Source organism: Anopheles merus, chromosome 2L, assembly GCF_017562075.2.
Source record: "Anopheles merus strain MAF chromosome 2L, AmerM5.1, whole genome shotgun sequence".
Classification (NCBI taxonomy): domain Eukaryota; kingdom Metazoa; phylum Arthropoda; class Insecta; order Diptera; family Culicidae; genus Anopheles; species Anopheles merus.
Window position 1 is genome coordinate 23,279,559 of NC_054083.1, and position 27,241 is coordinate 23,306,799.

The window sequence follows — 27,241 nt, forward strand, 5'->3', positions numbered from 1 at the left end:
GGACAGACATTTGCAGCACTTTTCGCGGACTCAATGCACTCACGTGCACGTGCTCGGTCGGTTGTGTGAGGATATGTTTGTGTCGCCTGTGTGTTTGCTTTCGTGTTGCGGTGTCACCGTGGACCAGCACTCGGGCCAGCAGGTGCAAGGTCAATGAATCAGCTGGCTGCCCAAGGTGAAGGGAATGCTTTCACGGTGCGCTAACTTTATTGGTGAAGTTTACGGCGGGCTTTATGGTAGGTTTGGGTTGGCGTTCAGTGAGCCGTTAATAATTATTTCTAATCTTTTTGAGAGCATTTCAATCTGTTTTTGAGCTTCGTCTAAATTGTGGGAAATTATTAAATTATTCAACAAGTGTTCTTAAGTAATTAAAATAATGTTGTTTTTCAAACTTGTGAAAATAGAAATCATCTTAAATGCCAAAAACTATTTATATTTAGTCAATTTATATTAAAATGACCATAAACTTCCATCCATCTCATTTATATTATAACTTCTATAAGTCTATTTCATTTCGTAATTAAAAATACTATCAAAATAACGATATGTTTAAACTATCCCGCCGTTCCAACCGATTTTGAAATTTTTCCACTGTGCAACGTTTCAACGAGCGAACCGGTTGAAATTACCGGTTTGAAATGTTTCCCGTACCCATTTCAGATGTCAAAACGCATCTTGAATCGTTTCACACACATAAACAAAAGTCGCGATCGGAGAAACACGCGCAAAACTCTATCTACTTCGTTATTTCAGTGTTTTTTTGAGATAAAAAGTGTTCAGTAAGCTGTAAATCATGGCACACATACCGGCGGCAACGTTGGGCAACAAAAACAAAAAGCATTTTCTCGGCGTTCCGGCCCCGCTCGGCTACGTTGCCGGTGTTGGTCGAGGGTGAGTAATCGTCGTACTAGTCATAGGCCACTTGTTAAGTATTGCATGATTGTTGGTAATAATCAACCCTTCTCTCTCTTTCTCCCCTTTCTAGTGCTACCGGATTCACCACCCGTTCGGATATTGGTCCAGCCCGTGATGCGAATGATGTGTCGTATGTATTAACCACTTCCTCACAACCTCTCTCACAAGCCCCTTCGGAAAACTGTAATCGTACCTTTTCCCTCCATCTTTTCAGCGACGACCGACATGCACCGCCGGCGGCAAAGCGCAAAAAGAAGGAGGAAGAGGAGGAGGACGACGAAGATCTGAACGATTCCAACTACGACGAGTTCAGCGGGTACAGCGGTTCGCTGTTCTCGAAGGATCCGTACGACAAGGACGATGCGGAAGCGGACGCCATCTACGAAAGCATCGACAAGCGGATGGACGAAAAGCGCAAAGAGTACCGGGAGAAGCGGCTGAAGGAAGATCTGGAACGGTACCGGCAGGAGCGGCCGAAAATTCAGCAACAATTTTCCGACCTGAAGCGCAACCTGATTGCCGTGTCGGAGGAGGAGTGGGCCAACCTGCCCGAGGTGGGCGACAGCCGCAACAAGAAGCAGCGCAATCCGCGGGCGGAAAAGTTCACCCCACTGCCGGACAGTGTGCTGTCGCGCAGCTTGGGCGGTGAGTCGGGGACCGCCATCGATGGGCGGTCCGGGCTGGCTTCGATGATACCGGGCGTCGCCACGCCGGGCATGCTGACACCGAGCGGAGATTTGGATTTGCGCAAGATCGGCCAGGCGCGTAATACGCTCATGAACGTGAAGCTTTCGCAGGTGTCGGACTCGGTCGCGGGCCAGACGGTGGTCGATCCGAAGGGCTACCTGACGGACCTGCAGAGCATGATACCGACGTACGGCGGTGATATCAACGACATCAAGAAGGCGCGCATGCTGCTGAAGAGTGTGCGCGAGACGAACCCGTACCATCCGCCGGCCTGGATCGCTTCGGCCCGGTTGGAGGAAGTGACCGGCAAGCTGCAGATGGCTCGCAATCTCATCATGCGCGGCTGCGAGCAGAACCCGCAGAGCGAGGATCTGTGGCTGGAGGCGGCCCGTTTGCAGCCGCCGGACACGGCCAAGGGTGTGATTGCGCAGGCCGCCCGGCGCATACCGACCTCGGTGCGCATCTGGATCAAGGCGGCCGACCTGGAGACGGAACCGAAGGCAAAGCGGCGCGTCTTCCGCAAAGCGCTCGAGCACATCCCGAACTCGGTGCGGCTGTGGAAGGCGGCGGTCGAGATGGAGAACCCGGAGGACGCCAAGATACTGCTGTCCCGCGCGGTGGAGTGCTGCGGCACGAGCGTCGAGCTGTGGCTCGCCCTGGCCCGGCTGGAAACGTACGAAAATGCGCGCAAGGTGCTGAACAAGGCGCGCGAGAAAATTCCCACCGATCGGCAGATCTGGACGACGGCGGCGAAGCTGGAGGAAGCGAACGGCAACAATCACATGGTGGAGAAGATCATCGACCGTGCGCTGTCGTCGCTGAGCGCGAACGGGGTGGAGATCAATCGCGACCAGTGGCTGCAGGAAGCGATCGAGGCGGAAAAGTCGGGCGCCATCAAGTGCTGCCAGGCGATCGTGCGCGCCGTCATCGCGACCGGCATCGACGAGGAGGACCGCAAGCAGACGTGGATCGACGACGCGGAGAACTGCGCCAAGGAGGGCGCGTACGAGTGTGCCCGGGCCGTGTACGGGTACGCACTGTCCGAGTTTCCGTCGAAGAAGAGCATCTGGTTGCGGGCGGCGTACTTCGAGAAGAACCACGGCACGCGCGAAAGCCTGGAAACGCTACTGCAGAAAGCCGTGGCGCACTGTCCACAGTCGGAGGTGCTGTGGCTGATGGGGGCCAAGTCGAAGTGGCTGGCGGGGGATGTACCGGCGGCCCGTGGGATTCTATCGCTCGCGTTCCAGGCCAACCCGAACTCGGAGGACATCTGGTTGGCTGCGGTTAAGCTGGAGTCGGAAAATGCGGAATACGAACGTGCTCGGCGGCTGCTGGCGAAGGCACGTGCGTCCGCCCCGACACCGCGCGTCATGATGAAGTCGGCTAAGCTCGAGTGGGCGCTGAACAATCTGGACGAAGCGCTAAGCTTGCTGGAGGACGCGGTGAAGGTGTTCCCCGAGTTTGCCAAGCTGTGGATGATGAAGGGCCAGATCGAGGAACAGAAGCAGCTGCTCGAACGGGCGGCCGAATCGTACAATGCGGGGTTGAAACGGTGCCCGAACTCGATACCGTTGTGGCTGCTGTTAGCTGCGCTGGAGGAAAAGCGCAATCTGCTCACCAAGGCTCGTTCGGTGCTGGAGCGAGGCCGGTTGAAGAATCCGAAGAACGCGCTGCTGTGGCTGGCGGCGATACGCATCGAGATTCGAGCGGGCATGAAGGATATGGCAAACACGCTGATGGCCCGCGCCCTGCAGGACTGTCCGACTGCGGGCGAACTGTGGGCGGAGTCGATCTTTCTCGAGGCGAGACCGCAAAGGAAAACGAAATCGGTATGTTCACGCTTAAGGGAGTCCAGCGGAGGCTGTTTGGGTGTAGGCGAAAGTTTATTTAAACTAATCCCTTCTTTCTTCTTACTGTCTCTCTTTCGCTGTGTTTGTTTAGGTGGATGCACTGAAAAAATGTGAACACGATCCGCACGTGCTGCTGGCCGTATCGAAGCTATTCTGGAGCGAGCGGAAGCTGCAGAAATGTCGCGACTGGTTCAACCGGACGGTAAGTGACTCGTGAAGCGTTCGTGCAAACAAAACCTCCCCTTTTCTCTGCTTCTCTCAACTCAATATTAATCTGCTTTTGTTGTTTTATCCCCTCCCCCCCCCCCCCCCCTCCCTGCAAATAGATAAAAATCGATCCCGATTTCGGTGACGCGTGGGCCAATTTCTACAAGTTTGAGCTGCAGCACGGGACGGAGCAGCAGCAGCAGGAGCTGATCGAGCGGTGCAACACAGCCGAACCGAAGCACGGCGAGGAGTGGTGCAAGGTGAGCAAAAACATTGCCAACTGGTGCTTCAAGACGGAGGACGTGCTGAAGGCGGTGGTGCGCCATCTCCCCACACCGATCTAGGGCGCGATGCCCGCTCTCCAGATAATTCCTTTCACACTCCCACACACACACACACGTACTGTTTTTAAACTTGGTCTCTTGTGGTCCGGAAATGGACTGAATGTAACACGCAAGCCGTATTACCTATCCAATATTCTATAGACGTAGGAAAAAAACAAAAACAAAATGTCACTGTAATAACGAATATTAGAGGCTTTTTTATCAATTTGAAGTAAAATATCACACTTTACTAAAAGAAAAAAAAATCAAAATTACCCCAATGAAATCACAAGAAATTGTAACAAACTCGTAAACTCGTCACAAGCCTCGTTATTGTGTAGACCCGACCGGGTTGGGGTCTTTCGTTTGACTTTCCAATTAACCCGTCCCTTGACGAATCATCCGGGTCTTCACACACACACACACTCCTTCCCCCCAATTTCGACACCCGGGTCAGTCAGTCAGTCAGCAGGGAAAGTTTTCCTACCGAAATAAATAGTTCCGCCGTGCCGTGGGATGGTGGATTGGGGGGAGGTGAGGCATATTGTAGCTGTCAGCTTTTGGACGGAAAATTAATCATCATTTCAACTAATACCTCCACACCGGGATGGGTGGGAGGAAAGAGTGTACGCAATTTCCCCTTCCATTCTGACCGGACTTTTGGCGCAAGTTTCGAGGTTCAGCGCCAGTTGAATGTTGGTGACATGCTGGGGAATGACTTTCACTGCCCGGTGGTGACCGTGACTGTGACTGTGGAGGACTGTGGTGGCCGTCGTTTGCCTTCATGTTTATTAATTGATATTTCGATTGAACTTTTCCTTCCGCTTTGCAATGGTGCTGCAAGGTATTAAAGGGATGGTTCTCTTTCGTGCACTTTATTAATAAAATACTAATCATAATCCTGACTATGAAGATGCATTTTTCATCCCAATCATTCGTGCTAAAAGAAGCAGAAATGGCTCGTACCAGGGCTATCCTCTTATCCATCCCACAATGCAAAAGATCAGCGCGTGTCTCCTGGCAAATCGATGAGTGATTGTTATTCAATCATTATGCCATTTATTTACTTTAAACAGTGTGTCGCTGCGTTTCAATCAGTGCAACGAATCAGTCATCCATCATGCATTCGCTTTATTGTCATTTCATTGCTCCATGGGTGGGGAGAGGCTAGATATGCGTCAGTTGCAGCCAACCCGCGGTGACGTTGGGCGATCATGTCTGGGTGTGGATGGCAAGGAAACCAATCAAACCATGCCGTCAATCTTTCCATAATGCCCGAATCAGATTCTTTTTTTAATCGTGAATCATAGTATTTATCGAATGCAGCTCGCTTATTGAGAACTGAGCAAATGCTTCCGTTTTAATAAGAGGTAAATAACAATATTCTAAACACTAAACATGTTTTAGGCTTCCCGCAGCAGCGTCATTTTTAACTCCTTTCATCATTATCATTTATAAGATGTTCCTCTCATCGCTTACAGGCAAGAGTTAGTTGAGACACTCCGGGAAAGTTAATATCTGCCTCTGTTTGCTTGCTTGTTTACTTGTTTGTTTGTTTGTCCTCCTCGGTGGGTCCATTCAAGGCCAGCGAACAAGATTATAAAGTTAACAGATCCGGTCGGGTAAATATTTGACCTATCTTTGCCGCCTTTTCCCGTTAAACATTCACAACTTCGGATGATTTCTTATCCATTTATATTACTACAGCGAGCGGGAAGTTCTTCTTTTCTTATGCTGAATTGTACCATTATTCTTCGGATATTATTCATACGTACGTCTAAAAAAAAATAGAACAGTTTTTGCACATTTTAAAACATTTAACGAATTTCCATCCCTTGGCCGTCCACCCGAACACGTTTGCGTTTTTTATTTTACTTTTTTTATTGAAACCCCATATATTTATATTTGCATAATAAGTGAGTATTTCGTCCACACCACACCTACCTACCCTTGCTTGTTGCTGTTTCGTGTGATCCACTCTTGTTTTCAGAGTGTGGCGAATTTATTCCTTTATCTTTTATACTCTACCCTACCCTCACCCCACTGCAGCCGGAACAATTCATCTTTCCGCTGGATTAACAATTTCGTTTTTCCTTTCAAATTCTTATACTCTTTTTGCTCGCCATTTGTCCATAACATTCACATACACATCAAATGCAAACAGACACCAACATACACACACACACACACACACACTCACTAATAAACAGCGAACATTGATTTTGGGGAAGGTGTTTTGCCTGTTTTTGTTCTCTCACTTTTTACCACTTTTGTTTTCTGTTGTATCTATTTTTCCTTTGTTCGCAAATCACTTTTCCCATCACTTGTGCTTGTTTTGCATTTTATGCATCATTTTTAAGGATTTAATGTGATCAATCAATATGTAAGTGCAACAGCTTTTTTTTTATTTCTGTTTGCAAATAAACAATAAAAAGGAAAACAAAGAAATGCTTTCAATTTCCAATTCTTCCATTTCACATATTTCATTGCATTGTAGCGGTACAACAAAAAAGGCAACAGGAAAAAAAAGACCAAAATCGATTCACTTTTTCAGCAACAAACATAATTACCAGGATATAACATTTGGTGCACGATTTTCCCGAATTTTTCACTCCACTCCGGGAGAATAAAGGAGATAAAGAAACAAAAGGCAGGCAGACGTGCGCCTGTGTTGGCTGTGTGTGAAAGTGAGCTTCTCGCACGGACGGCCCCGAAAGGATTATAAAATTATTTTATTTTCGTTTATCTATTCTACTACACCCCCCCGATTCGTTGTTCTCTCGTCGCGTTTTTTTTATTATTATGTCTCTCTACAAGTGAACCGAAAAGAAAAGGAACGCACGTGGATGAAATTGCGTTACCTTTAATCGAGTTCCTGGCCTGGCACGCACGTAAAGTTCATCGAAACGTCTGCCCTTTTTTGTATCCCGCTTTACAGGAGAACATTATGGATAGGATTTACCGTATTTATCTTTCCCTTACTTCACACACACACACACACACTTTAACGCAATTAAAATTGCTCCTTTTTTTTATCAAATAAAGCACGTCACGGGCAGGCAAACGCACCAACACAAATTGGAAGGAAAAAAGGTAAGAAAATAGAAGCGGAAAATGTTCGACCAAATTCCAACGCTCTTCAACTTTTCCACTGTGTGGCTGGGCTGTGTGTGGATATTTTGAGGATGTTTGTCGGCCTCTTGGGTACTTACATTCTTATGTTTATCGTTTTTTATCATTTTCTTTTGGTTGTTATTGTTTGGTCCACTAGGGTTTTGAGTAATGCAACTGGAGAATGTTTTTGTTCTTCTTTAAGTTAAGACTCTTTTGACACTGACCATCAATATATGGGAAAGGCTGGATGGGGGTCATCCCCTGTTGCTATGAGGCAAAGTGTGCTGTGGATTTCATTAAAAAAACGCCGATCCAACCCATATATTTGGTGTAGGTTCCGTGCCCCGAGCACAGCGAAACATTACGGATCCACGGAGGCGTGTTGTTGTGCTACATGGGCAGTTTGGTGGTTCTTTTTTTGCTTTAATCTGTGAGGGTAAATAGGTGTAAGTAAGCTTACTGTATTCCTTTCTCAATTATTCACGATCATTGGCGCAATTTTTAACTGCCCGAATCTATGCAATAATCCTAGCTTGTTAAAGCCCTTCACCCACATTTAATCTCGGTTTGGTAATCACCGCGTTGGTAGGGACGGTTGTGTGAGGTAAGATCCAGCCGACTCTTAAGGTAGTGATGGAATTTAATAGGATTATTATGCCCTGTTTTTTGTTTTGTTTTGTTTTTGCTCCTGGTCTGACCCTTCAATTTGTGTGCCGTTGCTTCCCGCGCAACGAAAGCTTCTTTGCATTACCAATCATCCGCGGATAATCCGATCATCTTACCGGCAAAGCGGGAGAGCGAGAGAGAGAGGAGAAAGTGAGTAAGAGAACCCCGTAACCGTGTTGTACTTGGAACCGGTGGCGCGGTGATTATGCAGAAGCTTTTGTGTGGATTATTTGTGGTAAAACTTAAAACTCTTTCTTCCCTTCTTCGGTTGTTGTAAAGCTCGCAAAACCCTACTTCGCGGAAAAAGGATACATCTCCCTCTCCGGGTGTGTTTGTTTGCTAAGTGAGCTTCAAACTACCATACCCTACAAACCCCCCTACAAATCTGACCCCATTACACAAAACCGCTCGCGCTGGACAGTGCACGGGGACGGGCTGATGGTGGTGGTAAAGCATACAGTTGCTCCAGGGAAAGATGGTGTTTAAACTGTATTATGGTGAATGTATTTCAACAATTATTCCTGAACATTATACACGTACACAATACAAACGCGGTTTCCTCGTTTTTTTTTTTTTTCATTACAAAATACGTTGCTTTTTTTTGCTGTTTCTGTGCGGTTGGTGCAGTTTGCGCTTAACGTTTAGTATTATCCAACTATCAAACGACTATTCATCCGCTGTTGCGGGGTGTTGTGTTTTGCGTATATCGCCCAAACGCAAAGGATAAACTTTTGCGTCTAAAGCGGTTTGCCTACATTTAGGCGCAGTTTTCGCTCTACTGCCCGTCGCCGCGTATATATGCTCCTGGACACCCAACCGGACGCCCAAAAATTACTTCAAAAAAGATGTACATACATAGGCACACACACACACACCATTCACCAATACACTTTGCCGCTGCCTGAAATATGCTTTGCAATGTTATGGCTCGCTGTTCATTAAATCGCTAGCGTTATTAGATTTGCTGTAACGTGTTGCGGTATCTAAATTCTTACAAAACTGTGCCCTCCCGCATTTTCTTCTATTTTACCTTGTTTTTTGTTTGTTAGTAAATGTACCTCCCTTCACTGTCACTGTCTATCGCTTTTGCTGGATGGCTCTATGTATATATGTTTATGTATATTTACCGTGCTTGGTAGCTTGTCTCTGACCTGCATTGTTCCGTGAGCGGAATATTTGAATTTTTTTCCAACATTCTGTCGTGCGTGCGCGTATGGACTTCTTTGCGTTTGTGTGTGTTGCGGGGACACATTTTCAGCTGTTTGCGCCCACAATGAAGCGAGAGCGTGTTTTTTCACCAAAACAGGAAAAAGGAAACGATAAAGCCTGATTGCAATTGAATTAATGTCAATTATCATTATCACACTGCTGGGGAGAGGGAGTGTGCAAGATCTAACCCGCATTTTCCCGCTCCCCACCGTATGTGCGTTTCCTTCCGGTCTAATTTTTCGTTGTACAATAGGTTCGGAGATGTCTTTCGCTTCATTCGCTGCCCCCGCCCGAGTTTGTGTCTGCTAGCTCGCACCACACAAAGCAGCAACTTGCGAATAAACGAACTTGCCTTTTTTTTCTTCCATAAATCCTCTCACGCAGCGCCATTCATCGGGATCGCCGTGTTTCGGCCCTGAAGGAAAAGCTTACTTCTCTAATCGGCCAACGTACATTTTTTTTATTATTTCGTTTTATTCCTTCTGCTGTCCCTAAGCGACAACGACGACGACGGCGACCTGAATTATATCATTTTTTCACTTTTCTTTCGTCTTTAATCATCCTTTTTGCTTGCTCAGCACTAACCAAACAAAAAAGAGTAAAGAGTGTGTGTGTGTTTGTGTGAGTTTGTGTATTGGGCTGCAGGAGAAAGAAAAGGTAAAGCGAGAGCAATTAGTGAGTAAGAAGAATCGCTTGCGAGCATTGTATATATTGTGCACGGTCTCGCGCTTTTGTTTGCCCCCTTCCAACGATCCTTTGTCCTATCCGGGCGAGATGGTGGACAAACTGGAGCATGCCAGGACGCGCGTGTGTGGGTTGCAGGTCAATTTGTTATTTTTTTCTTCTCTTCTCTTGCACACACACACACACACACACGCGAAAAGCTGCTGTTGCTGCTGCAACGGTTTATCCTGCGGCTAATCCGCTCTCCTGACTTTTTCGTTCGCTCCATTCAGCACGGCTCTACTGTCGCATGTTCAGTGTGATGCCCCCGTCGTGTGATGCTGGCATTTATGGGCCAACGGTGTTTGCACTTATTAATTAAAATCCTTCCTGTGTGTTGGTGTCTCTGTGGTTGTGTGTGTTTATGGTGCCACAGCACGTGCCAAATTATTGAATAGATGTTTCACTTTCCAAGATAATCTGGTAAGTCGCAGACGCTGCCACCACAACACCCTTTATTATCCTTCGGTAAGGAGCGCAACATTTTAACCAATAAAACCGTATCGATTATTTTTGTTCTGTTGTGCATTTAGGGCAGCACAACAACACCTATTAAACGCGCCGCCGCCGCCGCCGCCGCCGCTGCCGATGAAACTAAGCAGAACAATTCGCTGGACAACCAGGCGCCTCCATCGCCCTCTAACTAATGAACGAAAATACTGAACGGACGCAGCCTGTCAACACGGTTATAATAAACTGCCCTAAACTATGTGTGTCTGTGTCTGCATGTTTTTGTTTACTGCACACCACGAGGATCATCTTACGCTTCTCTTCTGCTTGCCCCCCTCTCTCTCTCTCGCGTCGACCGTCGCGCCACTATTCATCATCCAACGCAAAATCGAACGATATATCGGGCCACCGGCGTGAATCATGCTTGCCACCATCACCACCACCACCACCTCCTCCTCCTGCTTTCCCTACCAACTGGCGCTGCTGGTAGTGGTGATGGTGGTGGGGTAGTAGCTGATCCGGCGCCGGCTCGTTCCACCTGCCCTAATGCAGCCGATGGCCGTCGTCGTGGCTCATGCACGTTTCCCAGCGCGAATGCTTTTCCGGCGTCAGGTGCGTTATTTGCACATGGATCGCCTGCACCTTCTCGTACTTCGGCGGGATGGAGCAGAGCCGATAGCTCACCTCGTCACCGGGCAACGGCACGTACTCGCCCTCGATGCTGTCAAAAAGGGAACAGAAACAGAAGGATTATTGTAGAGCAGGACTTTGTTTGTTCGTTTTTTTTTGTTAAAAGAAAAAAACAATAAAACCGTACAGGTCTCGGTATACTTACTCGGAAATGTGTACGAAGATGTCGTCACCGCCGGCATTCGGTGTGATAAACCCGTGACCTTTGCTTCTGCTGAACGACTTCACCTTGCCCTCCTCGATCGGGTTACGCATGGCACGATCGGAGCTGTGTAAAATGGAAATGGAAGGAAAAACAGAGAGAAAAAAGAAACCAATCAAACTGAGTGTTCTGTTGCACTGTGGACATTTCATTTGAGGTACTGGGTACTGAGGTACTGGGAGCAAATACACGGACACCTCGGGAAAGGTACCGTAGAAATAAAAGAAAAGGTAACACTTATTCAAACATAGTTGCCCGTTTGCACGGGTTCAGGTGTGTCGGGTTCAATATTGACACAAGGGGGGATGATAACATAACATTAGCTCAACCGGCTACTAAGATCGGATGAATTCCTTTTTAGGACGAATTTTCGTTTCCATTTGGTGTGAGGGGTGAGGTGAATGCTTCTAAAACAAGATGGTGCAGCAGCAAATAGACATCCTCCATCGGTTCACTATAACCGAACGGGGACATTTACATACACGAGACTTCACACACACACACACTTACAACGAAATGCGCAAAAGCTGTTCCAAACATTATGAGGCAAAACTTTGTTAGGATTGGGTTGGAGAAAGGGGAAAAGCTTTTCGCTAAGAGAAACTGCACTTCAATTCTTGGGTAAAGGTCTGATTGGACTGGAAGACACTAGAGTTGGGCAAAACGCACAAAAATGCGGAACTGGGTCCGGACGATTCCAACAAATTTCGGACCCAGTTCCGAAGGGTAGGTTCAATCCGACAAGCCGGAACCGCCCGGAATAGTCCGGAATCGTCTGGAATCGTCTGGAATCGTCGGAATCGTCGGAATCGTGCGGAGTCGTTGGAACCGTCCGGAATCGTCCGGAATCGTCGGAATCGTCCGGATTCGCCCGAAATCGTCTGGAATCGCCCGGAATCGCGCGGAATCGATCGGAATCGACCGGAATCGACCGGAATCGCCCGGAATCGACCGGAGTCGCCCGGAATCGCCCGGAATCGCCCGGAATCGTCCGGAATCGACCGGAATCGACCGGAGTCGCCCGGAATCGCCCGGAATCGTCCGGAATCGTCGGAATAGTCGGAATTCCATTTCATTTCATGTCATTTCTTCAGTGCATAACCTAATACAAATAGATACAACCAGTAACACAAGAAGCTAGATTGCATGTCGAACGATATTGAGGAACTCAGTGCGCGACATTCCTGGCTCAAATGAACGACAGCCAGCATTGACAGATGCGCGGCGGCCGGAACAGTCGCAATCGACCGGAATCGACTGAAATCGCCCGGAATCGACCGGAATCATCTAGAATTTGTTGGAATCGTTCAGAATCGACCGGAATCAACCGGAATCGTGAGGAATCGTAGTCAACCAATAGTAGTAAATGTTAGAAGCCACATTTAATACATATTTTACTTTTTCCGTCATTGCTTTGCATGCACCTCCGGCAAGTATGGCTTCCCAAAAATGTTTGGAGTGTTCATGAAACCTCTTAGTATACTGGCAACAAAAGAGCTTACCCAGAACCCGGAACAAAAGAGCTTAGGAATCGAACCTATAAAGGCCATGTTCTTAAAGTCGTACGACTTGATATTTGCAGTGAAATACGAACAATACCTTTTGTTTAATTTCGTTTTTTTTTTCTTTTCGTAAACTCATCATAACATACTATAAGTTTCTAACTTAAAACTATATTTACATTATATATTAGACGTTTCAAGTCATTCATACGTTCACTGGGGCCCCTCAATCGACGGGATCATCAACGGGGCCCCCAAATGGCCGAGGCAATGGAGATTGTTCTTCGTATTATGGCTGTGTATGGCTGTATGTAGATGCAGCTGTAACGGTTTTTGGTCTTGTTGTATTCGCAAAAAATTAAATAGTCGATAAAAACCATATTGAGTATTTTTATACCCTTCCCCCCTTCCTTCTAACCTGAAACCTTTCCCATTTCCCCTTCTCTTCGGTCCAGGGCCAAGAATGAAAATTTTATTTTTTGCATTAAAAGACACACACAATCCACTATCCTAGGCCAGGAATGTGAATACCATTTTTCGTGTGAAACAGCTGTCTGCTTTCGGCACACAATCGCAAAGCGGTAGCAGGGGCCCCGTATACAAGAACAGGACGGTTCATCCCAGCCAAGAGCGCACACAATGACATCGATTTAACCATTTCTCGAATGAAAACTCAACCCACTGAAGCACCGTTGACCAAACGACCTTCCTAGGCTTTTTAAAGCGACGCGAGCTTGGTGTCAATTTTTCCTGCCAATTTCTCCGGCTACGAGCCGGTGCATTGAAATTTTGTGTAGGGGCCTTTAAATTTTTGTCTGTGTATGATGTGTGCTTGTGGCTATTGTAACGGGTTTTCTTTGAGGTTAAACGCAGCGTTCTGTTCTGTGTTCTGTGCATTGGATTTTAGCAGCAAGTGTCTCCGCCTTTTTTTTGGTGAGCTCGTGCACCGACCATCCACACTAAGACACCAAATGCACGGGGCCCCTTATTGACGGGGCCTCCTTACCGACGGGGGCCCTTACCGACGGGGGCCCTTACCGACGGAGCCCTTACCGACGGGGGCCCTTTATCGAAGAGTCCACATAATCGTTGGGGCCCCGTAAACCACCTTTGAGTTTTGGCTTCAATATAGCTGTATCGGTTTTTTATCTTGTCTTCACCCAAAAAGTTGTATGTAAATAGTGATAAAACATCATTTTAATATTAACATGGCCCAGTTCCTTTTTGGACATATGAATACCACTCCTTCCCGATTTCCCCTATTTGTCAGTTGACCACAAAAGATGAGTAGGGCCCCGCGTGAAAATTTAAGGTTTTGGGTTAAAAGCAGGCACGCTCCACGATCTCAGGCTTGAGATGTGAATACCATTTTTCGCGTGAAAGCTGTCTGTTTTCGGCACACATCTGCAAAACAAGTATAGGGGCCCCCCGCAAGCACAGGCACGTTTCATCCAAGCCAAATTGAAAAGCGCACACATCGATATCGATGGAATCGTTTCTCGAATGAAACCTCTACCCACTGGAGCACCGTTGCTTGCTTGGTGTTAGTCAATTTTTCCTGCTAATTTTACCGGCTACGAGCCGGTGTATTGATATTGTGTTTCGGGGCCTTTAAATTTTTGTTTGGGTGTGTTGTATGCATGTTTAAGCGCAGCGTTCTGTGCATTCCATTTTAGCAGCAAGTTGCTCTGCGTGGTTTTGGGTTTGGGTGTCTCGTGCACAGGTCACCCACACCAGCAAAAAATGACGATTTCTCGCTCTGTCCAATACTTTGCGCCAACGATGATGAGGTATTGATTTGAGCTGTGCGCGCGTGTCGCAGCGTTCTTCGCTTGCAACTTTGATGCAAGTATTGGCAGATTTCTTAGAACATTTTATGTGCTGCTTTGAGTAGTATGGGGCCCCGGTTTTCTGCAGTTCGGGGCCCTCGTAATACAGTGCTTGAAGCGATGGGAAAAATTAATTAATTAAAAATAAGTTTATTTGAAATAGATGGTAAAAGTCCCATCCAGAGGGGGGGGGGGGGGGGGGTACAATCGATACGAAGTCGAACATCCACAATGACGGGGCCCCCTAGATCGCCGGGGCCCCTGGCGGTCGCCCAGTCCGACCACCGTTTAACGCGCCACTGGACATGAAATGAAATGGCCCAAATAACCAAATCGTCCTTAACCCACTGTAAAACCACTTCAAACCCACGTGGGTTTGTGGTGGTCGATTCAGTCGTTAACCCACCAAATTTTAGAACAATCGGAGCTGCCAGTTCCGATCCAATGTATTTATCTTGTCCACCCTTAACCCACCTTTTCCAAAAATGCTTTGAGGAAAAGTTTGGTCAAGGTTTGGCTTAGGTCAATATGCTGAACAGGATTTGAACTCCTCGGTTGATTAAATTCATTCACTTACATCACTGCACTTCAACTTCAGCAATATTATTAGTCTATAAACTATGCACTGACCAGCGAAATGGAAGAGTTCATTCGCAAGTAAACAAACACACATATACACATATTACACATGAATTTTTTACAACAAACCAACTTAAACACACACGTTTAATTGCTTCCTTTGCACAAATAAATAACATTTTTAACACAGGTGAAACATGTTGAGCAAATAAATTGCCCGTGCATAAAAATCTGACTTCAACAAAATTGAAGTGGTGGCTGCTTCTGTGGCCGTGTGGCTTAACCCACCAAACTGATAGTTTTTTAGCTTTGTTTGATGGAACTGGATTTTTAGTACAAGAAATTGGTGGCGTTTTCGATATCTTGGTTATATGGGGGAATTCCGACTATTCCGACGATTCCGGACGATTCCAGGCGATTCCGGACGATTCCAGGCGATTCCGGTCGATTCCGGTCGATTCCGGTCAATTCCGGACGATTCCGGGCGATTCCGGGCGATTCCGGGCGACTCCGGTCGATTCCGGGCGATTCCGGGCGATTCCGGGCGATTCCGATCTATTCCGGACGATTCCGGACGATTCCGGGCGATTCCGGACGATTCCGGACAATTCCGGGCGATTCCGGACGATTCCGGGCGATTCCGGGCGATTCCGGGCGACTCCGGTCGATTCCGGGCGATTCCGGTCGATTCTGCGCGATTCCGGACGATTCCAGACGATTCCGGGCGATTCCGGACGATTCCGGTGGAACTAGCGATTCCGTTTCTCTGGAGTCGGAATCGGAATCATACTTGCCGGAATCGGAGCGGAACCGTGGGTGCGATCCGGCGAACCCATCTCTAGAAGACACACAAAAAAGGGGGCAAATCAAACGCCACCCCCACAGTTGGGGTTGTCTTTTCCAGGTTCTGGTTGAAGTTTGATGTATGATGCATGGAGTAAAAGGTAAAGAGAGTAAAAGGTTTCAGCCATCAGCCCCCCCCCCTCCCCTCGGTATTCGTCCCCTTCTGGCTGGCTCCATTTACGTTGCTTGAGTGTATAGTTGGTTTAACTTTCTTCTGCGTTCAGGGAAGCAAAGCAAGATAAAGTTTCAATTCTGCCATCACAACACAACGCGTCAAAGCGGCGCATCGTTGTGTGAGAGTGCCAACAAAGATATACAGAGTGTATTTTGAACGAGCAGCAATGTTGGCAATCTGGTTCACTCAGAATAACTAAAGGATGGTTGTATGCGCGCATGCAATAATTACTTTTTACGCCTTCCCTTTCAGCGTGATAATGCGCGCACACGGCGACACCGCACACAACAATGTTTGCATCTTCAAGAGAGTCTTTTCGCACAGATGTTGTTGATGATAGATGTGACAAATTTTCTTCAATCAGAGCCATCTCTCTTTAATGGAGTTTAAAGAGGCAGAGTTGTAATTAAATAGCTGAGAGCATTGCGCGTTTCTAATTAAAATGTCTTAGCACCCCAAAAAACCGCAGCGCACTTACTACTCTGTGTGTGGAGTTGAGAGGTTTGAACCACAACCTGCGGTGGGTTTGCCGAGAGTGTCTCACACTACATCATTCAGTTGGTTCGAGTGATGCGAGCCTACAACATGGTTTTAATGGAATTAGCCCGAATTTAAAGTCACAACTCCTCTTCTCAATACACAATTTCCAACAGCTGAGATATTAAATAAGAGATATCAAATGCCACAGTACATGAATTGTTCAACATCAATGGCATAAGAAGATCAGATAGCGGTAAAACTCACACAATGTTGCTGAAAACGGTTTCGCTAGAATTCCAACTCTGATCAGGCGCATAAAAAGCCAATGAAATTGATTCTCCGTAGGAACGGTGCAAAAGGCACGAAACGTGAATAACAGAACCATACCTTGGGTGGAGATAAAAATATCTTCCCCGTGGTGTGTTTGCTGTGCAAGAAATTGATACATCTTATGCAGTGGCATCCATAGAGCAGAGCTCGATCGGTGCAAAGCGGGACGGCGTATTCCATGAAGGAAAGAAGCACATGCTTGTTTGTCTTTATGAAACATAGTGGAGAGCTGTAACAGTAAACATCTGATAGCGCACAAACTTTGTCAGTCTAATTAGTACGCTTTTGGGGGTCCGAAACGGGCGGCAGGATGGTGCCGTAGTGGATGCTCTGTGCCGTTGATCGCGTGCTTTTAACATTGAAGCTTCGTGCATGTACGCACGATACCGATACATTAGAAGTTTTTAGTTGGAAGAAGAACTTCGCGAAAATCTCAATTACACAGGAACCAATCATTACCTCGAAATTGGATACACAATTTTACACCCTTTCTCCCGTTTAGTATGATGATGGCGATTGCCAAACCTAAGGCCCTCATCATTAACAGCAAACCCTGGAGTTCGTGAAGACAGTACCCCGCGTGTGTGTGTGTGTTTCTAGTATGCTTTTATGGAAATTACAATGACATTTTGTTTTCCATTTTCTACCCACCCAGTGGTGAGTTGGCAGGATACGGCATTTGTCATAAACACACTGTTTTCGCTAATTGCGTTATCTGTTCACGGGGAAAGTCAGATTTATGGCACCGCAAACACACTACACCCACGCGGCCAGCAGCAGGTGAAACGTTTAGGCGCGTTCGTTAGTGCTCGCGCGCTCATCAATCAGCCCGTTGATGGCAGGGCGATGATTACGTTACCATAATTTGCCATTAGTAGTACAGCATTAAGCAGAGACGTTTGCTAGCAAATTGACGTATGCAGGTGATAAGCGTAAATTTGGAGCGAATGGAATAATTTTGTGGTTGAAAGAAATGAGGAATATTTGCGTAAATTATTCATTATTTGTTGTTGGAGCTACTTTTAAATTAAGCTAGAATAAATTTTCCGGCAATCTGGGGGTTTCAGGGTCAATTTAGGATTGTGAACAGAGAATTACAGGGATTTTTCGAGTCGGATTCCAATGTGCAATGCATTTTTCACAGGTCGCAAAATGTTGTATTTGCATCACAATAATTAATAATTATTAATTAGTAATTTCACAGTTTGGATTCAGTTTGACAGCGTTTTGTGAGACATTGAAAATTGTGCAGAAAAACTGAATAATATTGATGATCGACATTGAAAAATAATTTAAAAACCACCTCAAATACAGGGTTTTTCGAGTTCGAGATTGTACGCCCCTTCTATATTTTAAGCCAGAACATTGGCATTTCTGGCGATTCTTGGAACATTAGAATGGATGGATTTCAGCCGCCAACTGTTCAACTCTATATAAAACACTGTCTAGATTCATAAACCCCCCAATCATATACATAATTATTCACCGCTTCTGAGTTTTTATTTTTATTATTTTATTTTAATAGAGACTCCTTAGCGTACCGGCTTCATTCACCTCTTTCCACTTGCAGGGTGTTTACCAATAGCTGTCAGACATTCAGCCACTTACTCAAACTCGATCGACGAGGAACGATAGTTGCCCTTGCCATGATACAACGGTTGCATTAATTTAGTTCATGAGTATCTTGCTCAGTAGTTGTAGGTACAATATGGCAAAATATTCAAAAAACATCCAACGAACCCACCATTTTATATCATTTTGACAAACGTTCCCAAATTCGATCGAGTTTGGGAATGTGGCTGATTGTAATTGCATCTCAATAAAATTTCAATTCTACCACTTGATTTTCAAATACAACATTCGACAGCTGTTGAAAAACATCTTGCAGGCGGTGAATAATAATGTGCACAGTCAAACATGACTTGAAAAACACTGCAAATAACTTTTGCCCTCGCGAGGTCTATTTTCATTGCTCCACAGCGGGTGTGTGTCAAGCAGCAGCTAGTGTTCCTATTACGCTACAACGAAGCAAAAGCTCGTGTGGGCGGCAAAATGTTACAAACTAACAGCAAAACGGACAGCTAAAGTAAAGGATTTTGAAAGCGAAACAGAACGGAAGTGTCATTCTATAAGTGAAAAGGATTTCCAGTACAAGCTTAAGAGAAATGGAGGATCCACACACCACCACACTAAGACGCCGGCGGCTTAGCGAAGTGCAAATCTCTCCACATTCATCTAGCAGCAGCGCGACTTTTCCCTCGTCAAATGCACACATGTACCGAGGGTTGGGCACACGAAAAATTCATCCTTCAAGCTGAGTGACTTTCTGACACAGTCTTCTCATGAATGATGCATGAGAAAACCCCCTTTTCAACCCCAGGTGCATCCGACCATTGTGCTTTACGGTCTTGTTTGCTTCTAGTTGTGCGACAGTTCCGCACGCTGGCCAAACGAAACCGTCGTTGCGCGGGCAAGTCCTTTCCAGGGCTTTCTGCTTGCACAGAGGGTGGATGATATGCAGGGGGGCGCTATGTGCTACTTCCTTTTTACCTATTTCTATGCTACAAAATGGGTGAAGGGAATTAAAAATTCTCCAAAGAGTAGCGGCTAATGAATGGAGCAACGATGCACACACTCCCTCTTCAACTGATGCCTTTTTCAATTTACTTTTCACCTCCCCATAGGTACAGAGCACTTCACCTAACAAACTCCTCACTTTACGATTCGCGCACAACAATTGATGGGACTGTTGTCGACAGCGGCGAAAACAGACAAAGGTTACTTTCATCTACGCTACACACCTGATTAGCACCAGTCAGCACCACCTTTCCCCTCGTGGCCGACTATACCTGAACGGTGTGTTAAACGGATAACAAAGTCTCACACCATTACTCAATATGTCGTTCCCTTTTTTCTTCCTTTTGTGCCCCGGTGTTAAAAGAATTCCATTTTAAACGATCGTTCGTAAACACTTTCCATCCAATGATATTAAAGGCAACCCACCACCACCCTCCCCGTTTTGGTCTGGTGTGGTAGAGCATCGTGACGCGAACAACCATCAACACGGGCAATACAGTGTTGGAGCTGCTGCTGTTGCTGCTGCTGCTAGGATCATTGACTCTTTGCCAGGCTGCAGGTAAAGAAGCTGGTGGTGGAATGGAAAACATGGGAAAAAAGAAGGGCTTGAGAAATCGAGTCTCCACGGTTGAAAGTATACTTTGGAAGGAAACCTTTTTTCCATGCTCCAACGATGCAGGTTGAACACGAATGGAATTCCTGAAGGATGGAACCTTCTTGTCTTGTTTGAAGCTGTACTTACCATACCACCAGTACCAGCAGTAGCAGCAGTTGTATGGAGCGACACATTTTTCATCGTTCTCAGTGTGTAACAGGAAAGCGGGCAATACAAAAAATGTTGTTGCATTTTTCCATCCCGCTGGTGCTATTATTGCGCTATCGAAGAGTGGAAAGCGAGTGCACAGAATGTCAGAGATTTGTTGCATGCCGTAAAGTAGACTGACAGTCTTGCAAACACCCTTTTTTGTAACACCTTCGCCTTCGAAGGTGTGACATCTAAAGGAGCATTCTTTGAATAGCCTTTGAAGCGTGCCATAAATACTATTTAATGTTGTTATTTTTATTTTGTAATGCAAAAGGAACGATTCAAATAGGCTGTAGTGATTGAAAATAGACTTATAAATATTAATTTTATGGCACTACAATGCTTATTCATTATGGATTCTCATGGCATATTGGGGTCTTCTCGGACGATTCGGATTGATCGGCTCCGTAGAAAGTGGGCAAATTTTCATGACGTAGTTGTGTATCATTAAATTCTTCAGTTAAGTGGTTCAGTTCAATGGTCCAAAGGCCTAGTAGCAGCCTGTAAAAAGTTCTTTCCATATCCAATGGTCCAAATAACGTAACGTAAGTCTATATCGCTCCTTTCTAAGAATCTTTTTATCGTTTCCATTCCAAGAATCTCATAATTGTATGGATTTACAGTAATGTCAGTAATGTCCAAGTATTGACCAATGACGGAAAATTAAAAAAAACCCTGCTTAAGGCTGCTGTTCTACAAAAAACAAAGACGGGTTGTAGGAAATCCCAGTTTGATGCCACGAATAAACTCTGAATCATGGTATCAGGACATTTTTCTAGTTTTTCGACCGCATCCATGAAAGCGTGTCGTGCGACCCTCGTAACTCAAGTAATATAATAGATTATTCGTTGATGGAGTTGATCTCGCCTGTACAACCTTAAGCGAAATGATTAGACCTAAATAAGTCTAGGCCTCATTCGAATAAATCCACAAACTCAAAGGATGTTATGGAAATAAGGCATCAAGAAAATACGAAAAAACATCAAATCCTGAAACCTCCCGGGGTCACTCGTGTCTCAAAAATTCTGCCAACGTGCCATGCAGAACGCTTGTGAACCTTAATAGTGATGTTATGAGTACTCTCTTAAGGACAACAACATAAAAAAATGATAGAAACTTCGAGCATTTCTTTTAATGTCATGACAGTTTTGGAGAAACTTCAGGCTTTCAAAAGAGGTACAACTTCTATTGAGACCCTCCTAAAAAAAACAATATAATTTATAACTATAAATAATTTAACAAGACATTAAGGCAATTGGAAACAAAAGGTTTATTATTCAGAAGAACAGCCAGCCGTTGACAGGCAGCCTCTCATGTTCGTATACAAACAAAAGTACTTCACCATGCTGCAAACAATCACTTGCTATAATGTTCACAGACCGACCCACAACAAGAAGCATGATTGATTACTATTTGTAAAGTTTTAAGACCTTTTCTCCGCTGCTCTAGACATCATCACCCGCTCAAGTATTCCCGAGAGCCCAAGGATTAGAGCACGTTCCAATGTTTAGAGAAGACAATAAGCGGCCGTTTTGTCCCTCATTCCTCACTTTCGATAGACAAGAGGTGGTTTTGAACACTCAAATCGATATTTCCCATACAGATCATTCATTCCTCTCCATTTGCGGCCTTCACCCTTTCACCCTTTACAGCAGCGTAGCAATTTGTCGATGTTTCTGCGCTATTGCGGAACATTATGCTGGCCAGCTTTTCACGTCACATTTGCAAGGAGCTATTCTGAGTGTGGTAAGACGTCCTCTTTGCTTGACACTTCCGAGAGAGACGGAGAGCGTTACGAGCGTGGCGCGCGCCGTGACAGTTGCACACCGGTTCCGCACAACATCATGCCAGAAACATTCTTGAGTGCTCCCGTTTTGCATTTTGGAGCAAGCACTGGTCGGGTCGGTCAAGTGTGAATACAAAACGGCTACGCTGGACACAGCTGCCCCTGGGAGGGAGGATAAGGTGAACTCCATGCGATGCAAGCGAGCCGATCAAAATCATGAATAATAAACCCTGCATTGCAGCCTTATCTCCCGGAGGACGACCTGCAGCACGCTCTCTATCGAATGCAGGGTGACATTCTAGGTTTTATTTTTCCATGTCAAGCTTATTCAAAATATCCAACACGTGCGTGTGTGTGATGGTTAATAGCAAAAAAAACGTACCACTGGAAAGAGTCACAAATATGAAAAACCGAGCATTATATATCACACTTCATAAGCCCATACACACTAACGAAGGTTTTTATGCAGCAGAAGCCATTGCTAGCCGTTAAAACGACGAACAAAATGAAACGCTAATTAACAGGCTATTTTAGTGGAAATTTTAACCCCCAACTCGGGGTTCCGAAAGTCACCAAAGGAAGGAGCCTCCGTCCGTTGCTGCGCATCGAGGCTTGTCTGTGTTCGCCTCGGCACGGCAAACCGGGGAGAGTAAATTAATTACACTTCAGACAGGAACACGCCCGACGACCTATTGAATATGCAAATTTATGCTGAGTTATCATCCGAGCGAGCCTTAGTCACATGGACTCCAGCATATGATAGAAAAGGAAGGAGGAGAAGAAACTAACAAACTCTCCCCGTACGTACGTAATGGGCTGCTTTACTGGAAGCAAGAAAACGGCGCGTCGTTTGGGCAATGAAAGGATACAATTTTGTTCCATAATAATGTTTTGCAAAAAAAAAACTGTCATAGAGGTAGCAACAGGAGAAAGGTCAGGAGCAATTATAGAGCGGTTGGGTTTGGGTGCCGTGTATATTTGAGACTTATGGTTATTGGAATAGCGAAGAAAATTCTGAAAAGGATTAATTGTGCTGAATTGAACGACTTCGTTAGAGCAGTCTGTGAATTCTAGGTGAGCAAGAATGACTCTGAAGTGAAGTTGATCTAATTCCAGGACCTATTTCCATATTCGTGCCTTGGAGGTTCTGTTGAATTGGGGCCAAACTTTGAAGCAGCTCTTAAATTTTCCTTGAATCACTCTGAACTTTCTATTTGAAATTTTAAAATATTTGAAAAACCAAAATACATCAGAAATGCTGATGCATAAATGCCGGGCTACATTGATCGTACTCCGTAGTGTAATTTTGATTTTCACTAGCGCATCTGGCGGCGGCTGGTGGAAGCTTTTTTTGGTCATCAAGGGAATGGTCGCACCGGATCTCAAAATTAAGTAGTTTTTTCATCGTTTTTTAATGCGAAAATGGCTGAAATACTTGCACAATATGTTTATCTATCAATTACAAAGCTTTTCCAGTCCAGTTAAAGTAAAAAACATGGAAAAATAACGTATTTTCTGAAGCGGCTCCAAATTGTTTAGCAAAATGCTTCGGTTAGCCGCCGCCAGATGCGCTACTGAAAATCGAAATTACACTTGCGAGTACGATCAATGTAGCTCGGCCTTTAGATTGCCTTCCTCAAGCTAAGCCTCGTTACTTTGCGACTTACCCGCACCGATCGATATAAATACAACGAACGCTCCAAAATGGATAAGAGCGCTAAGTCCTAGATTAAAAACCAATTTTCGACCACTGCCGGGCGAATCCAGATAAGCTTCGCTGACATGCCGTAGAGTCGAGAGAGCTGCGGGACGCAATCTTTATGACTCGTCGAACGAATGATAGAAGGTTCGGGGTTGCACCTAAGCGTTCGGTTGGTCACCTTACAACTCTCCGAAGTCCCGACTGCAGTTTGCATTGGTTCGTCGAGCGTAGTAAACGTGTGAAGATGGCACGTTCGAGTCTAACGTTGTCGCTGCTTGTGGCCTCGGTTGCCTTATTTGCTGCTGCTGGGCTGGTGGATGGCGCCCGCTTGCAGGGTACGATTGATTGGAGTCGTGTGAGGCCGCTGAGCGAATTTCCTCACATTGCTGCACGGGTGGATCAGCTGAAGAAAGTGCAGCTTGATGAGGGTTTCAAAGCGCCTTCCGCACGCATTGTTGGTGGATCGATTGCAACTGCTGGACAGATCCCTTACCAGGTACTGTATAAAAAACAATCTTCACAGTGTTCAACAACTCTAACCCGTCAGCCCTCCGGATGTGTGTCTATTCCAATACAAGGTTGCCATCCTCTCAGACCTGGAAGCCGGACAGGCTCTGTGCGGTGGCGTTCTGTTGTCGAACAACTTCGTGCTAACGGCCGGCGTTTGCGTTGAAAATACGTCCGGTGGTGTTGTCGTGCTCGGAGCGCTCAACCTGCAGAACGAGGCGGAAGCGGGCCAGGTTAGGATCACCTTCGCGGCCGGTGACGTTCGACTGCACGAAGAGTTTTTGGCTGTGATCTTCCGCAACAACATCGCTGTCATTCGTCTGTCCGAGCCGGTCAGCTTTAGCGATCGTATTCAACCGGTGCGCATTCCGGCAGCCGCGGACGGCCGTACCTTTGCCGGTGCACTAGCGACGGTCAGCGGGTTCGGGCGGACTTCCGACTCGAGCACGTCCTTCTCCGATGTGCTGCGGTACGTGCGCAATCCCATCATGACCAATGCCGACTGTTTCGCTACGGCCTGGGGAGGACTGATCGATGGGCAGAAGATGTGTCTGCACTACATGGAGGCAAGGGCACCTTGCGATGGAGACGTTGGTGGCCCCATGACGGTGGCGGACGGTGGGAGCACGCTGCTGGTCGGTCTGTACTCGTTCGGTTCGGTGCTGGGATGTGAAAGCGATTGGCCGGCAGTGTTTGTGCGCATCACCTTCTACCGTCAGTGGATCGTGGCTAATACGGATGTGACGCAGGCTGGGTTGTAAAGCACGGGCGCAGGATAAGCAGAGTGTGTTTGCGTGGCGTGAGTCGACTAAGTTACAAAGGTTACCATGGCAAAACCCAGCTATGGGCGGTAAAATCGCTTATTATAACACCACCAATAAAGCTGGAGACACCTGGACAGAAGCATACACACAGGGTCCGATCAAGGGGACTATAAACAACAGAACAGTGCGCACTCACTGATAAGATACACGAGGATGCAAGAAGATGGAAGATATTGAATAAAGCTGACTTGGTCGATCGGTCGTATCTTTACCGCACCTGTGAGAGTCGTTGTTTTGATTTCAATGTGGTCAAATGATTTCGTAACATGGTTCAATTCTCAAACAAATAGTTTTGGACTAATCACCTTACTTTGAAGCGCCGTTTTGTAATGTAATAAAATCAAAAGATAAAATATGTACGACTCTTTACCCCTCTTTGACCAAGATGAGTTTTTGCTGGACTCGTAGTCCAGATAAGACTTTGTATTATATCATTGCTGAGTTCGACTCTAATATGAACCCAAGCACTGGCTACGTCCTACTGACTTATAATTATGCTATTGATAGTTAATATGCTTCAGCGACTGACATTGGTGGTCGTCAATATACACCAACTACGATTGTGGAGCTAGAAAAGAAATATAAAGGAGTCCATGCAAATGCTGATCTCATATTGATAAAGTATCTGCGTCCACCGCTCCATAAGCTTCAATCCTGTATCCGTCTATAAAAAAACATTATAAATCAAAAGTCCAGTAATATATAAAAAAGAACGTGACATATAGACACCTTCCCAGACTCGGGCTAAGGGAACGGTCGAAAAGATGACCAACATAGATTTTAAATTGAGGTTTCCTTAGATTTTTTCACGAAAATTTTGCAATTTAGTATGCATTAATAATCAGGTCAAAAGTTGCTTATAAATCAAATCAATCGTCATTTATCCTGGCAGCTGCTGCAACTGCAAACTGATGATCTTTTAACGGATCCTAGTCACGGCACCGGTCACGGCACGGCACCGGCACCGGTTTAGCCGGTCTCGTAGTGCAGTTGTCAACTCGTGCGACTTAACAACATGCCCGTTATGGGTTCAATCCCCAAATGGACCGTGCCGCCATACGTAGGACTGACTATCCTGCTATGGGGGGAAATCAATTAGTCACTGAAAGCCAAACCCACAAGTGGAGCAGGCAGGCCTTGACCGACAACGGTTGTTGAGCCAAAGAAAAAAAAAGTCACGGCACCAGCTTAACACACACAAAATATTATAATTTTAAAGTCAAAGATGCTTCTGAAGCAGATTTTGTTTCATATTTGAAAACAGCCACTGAACTAGCATGTAATGACATTTTTTATCGCTTGTCCAACGTTCTTCTGGACATATCTGCTTCTCGGAACCACATCTAACAAACAGCCGGAAGCATCCTGCCCGATCACACTCCAACACAAGATAAAATATAAATAAGAAAATTAATTAAGAGATAAAAAGAAAATTTAAATTGGAAATCCTTTTCAAATTGCCAGCCAGAATGATACTCGCGCTACAACCGACATTGAGAAATGTTCACACCACCCGATGGAAACCATCATCATATCTCGGTTATTTTGGTTACCGTAACGGAACGCTGATTTTGTCAGCTTTCGGCTCGTGTCCTCCCATCCTCGATCCTTTTTTTCTGCGTCACATTCTGGGAAGAGGAACGGACTAGATTCGCTACACCGTTCGGTGTTCACCCCGCACCGCAAAGGATGTACACAAAAGAAAGTGGAAATCCTGGCCTTCTGGCTCACGGCTCAGAAAAACCGTAGATTGAGGTTAGCTAGGCTCCCCCCTCGGGGGTTTGGTTTTGGCGCTTTGCGTTCGTTCTTCGTGTGATATGCGCGTGTGTTTTATTAAATCTTGCATTGAGACACGCCATGCGACCAAGTTCAAAAGCTTTCAGGTTGATCCTCCGCAATGAAAAAGGACAACCTTATCTACTGCAAACATTCAGCAGCCACAGTTGGTGGAATTCTCTATGCTTTATTTACGGCAAAGCTGCCGGGAGAGCATAATGATAAGCACCGAAGGATATGCCGATGGGTCACCACCAAGGAGCCAGTCTGTTCGTCTCTGTGTCTAAGGAAAAGCCACCGTTTCGGTGTTCTCAAGTGGTGGCTTCTACGTCTAACGTATTTATCTGTCTAAGATGTTTGCCAGGCTCAAACAAACACACGCTCCCACGAACAGACACAACGTCGCAAAAAGGGCATCAAAACGATCACAGCACAGTCTTTGCAGTCGTCGGGTCGGTGATCCTTTTTATGTGAATTTAAGGACTCTTCG

At 45.9% G+C, this 27,241-nt stretch overlaps 3 protein-coding genes across 3 annotated transcripts in view; 2 read left to right on the plus strand and 1 right to left on the minus strand.

The window, feature by feature from the left end:
• The first annotated feature begins 646 nt into the window (after positions 1-646).
• On the plus strand, positions 647-4,187 carry LOC121591668 (pre-mRNA-processing factor 6). The gene is made up of 5 exons (XM_041912409.1): positions 647-891; positions 986-1,045; positions 1,130-3,431; positions 3,544-3,654; positions 3,779-4,187. Exons 1-5 carry the CDS (start codon positions 794-796, stop codon positions 4,001-4,003), a joined length of 2,796 nt encoding a protein of 931 aa, XP_041768343.1. The 5' UTR covers positions 647-793; the 3' UTR covers positions 4,004-4,187.
• Positions 4,188-6,282: 2,095 nt separating this feature from the next.
• LOC121591670 (cold shock domain-containing protein CG9705) overlaps positions 6,283-27,241 on the minus strand; it is a 39,789-nt gene continuing 18,830 nt past the window's right edge. The window contains exons 2-3 of the mRNA XM_041912411.1: positions 10,980-11,102; positions 6,283-10,865 (exon numbers count right to left, since the gene is read on the minus strand). Of these exons, the coding sequence (XP_041768345.1) occupies positions 10,688-10,865; positions 10,980-11,102 (301 nt within the window). The 3' untranslated portion in view covers positions 6,283-10,687. The remainder of the gene's footprint in view (positions 10,866-10,979; positions 11,103-27,241) is intronic.
• Positions 23,822-25,191, plus strand: LOC121591669 (brachyurin-like). Its single transcript, XM_041912410.1, has 2 exons — positions 23,822-24,140; positions 24,223-25,191. Exons 1-2 carry the CDS (start codon positions 23,889-23,891, stop codon positions 24,910-24,912), a joined length of 942 nt encoding a protein of 313 aa, XP_041768344.1. The 5' UTR covers positions 23,822-23,888; the 3' UTR covers positions 24,913-25,191.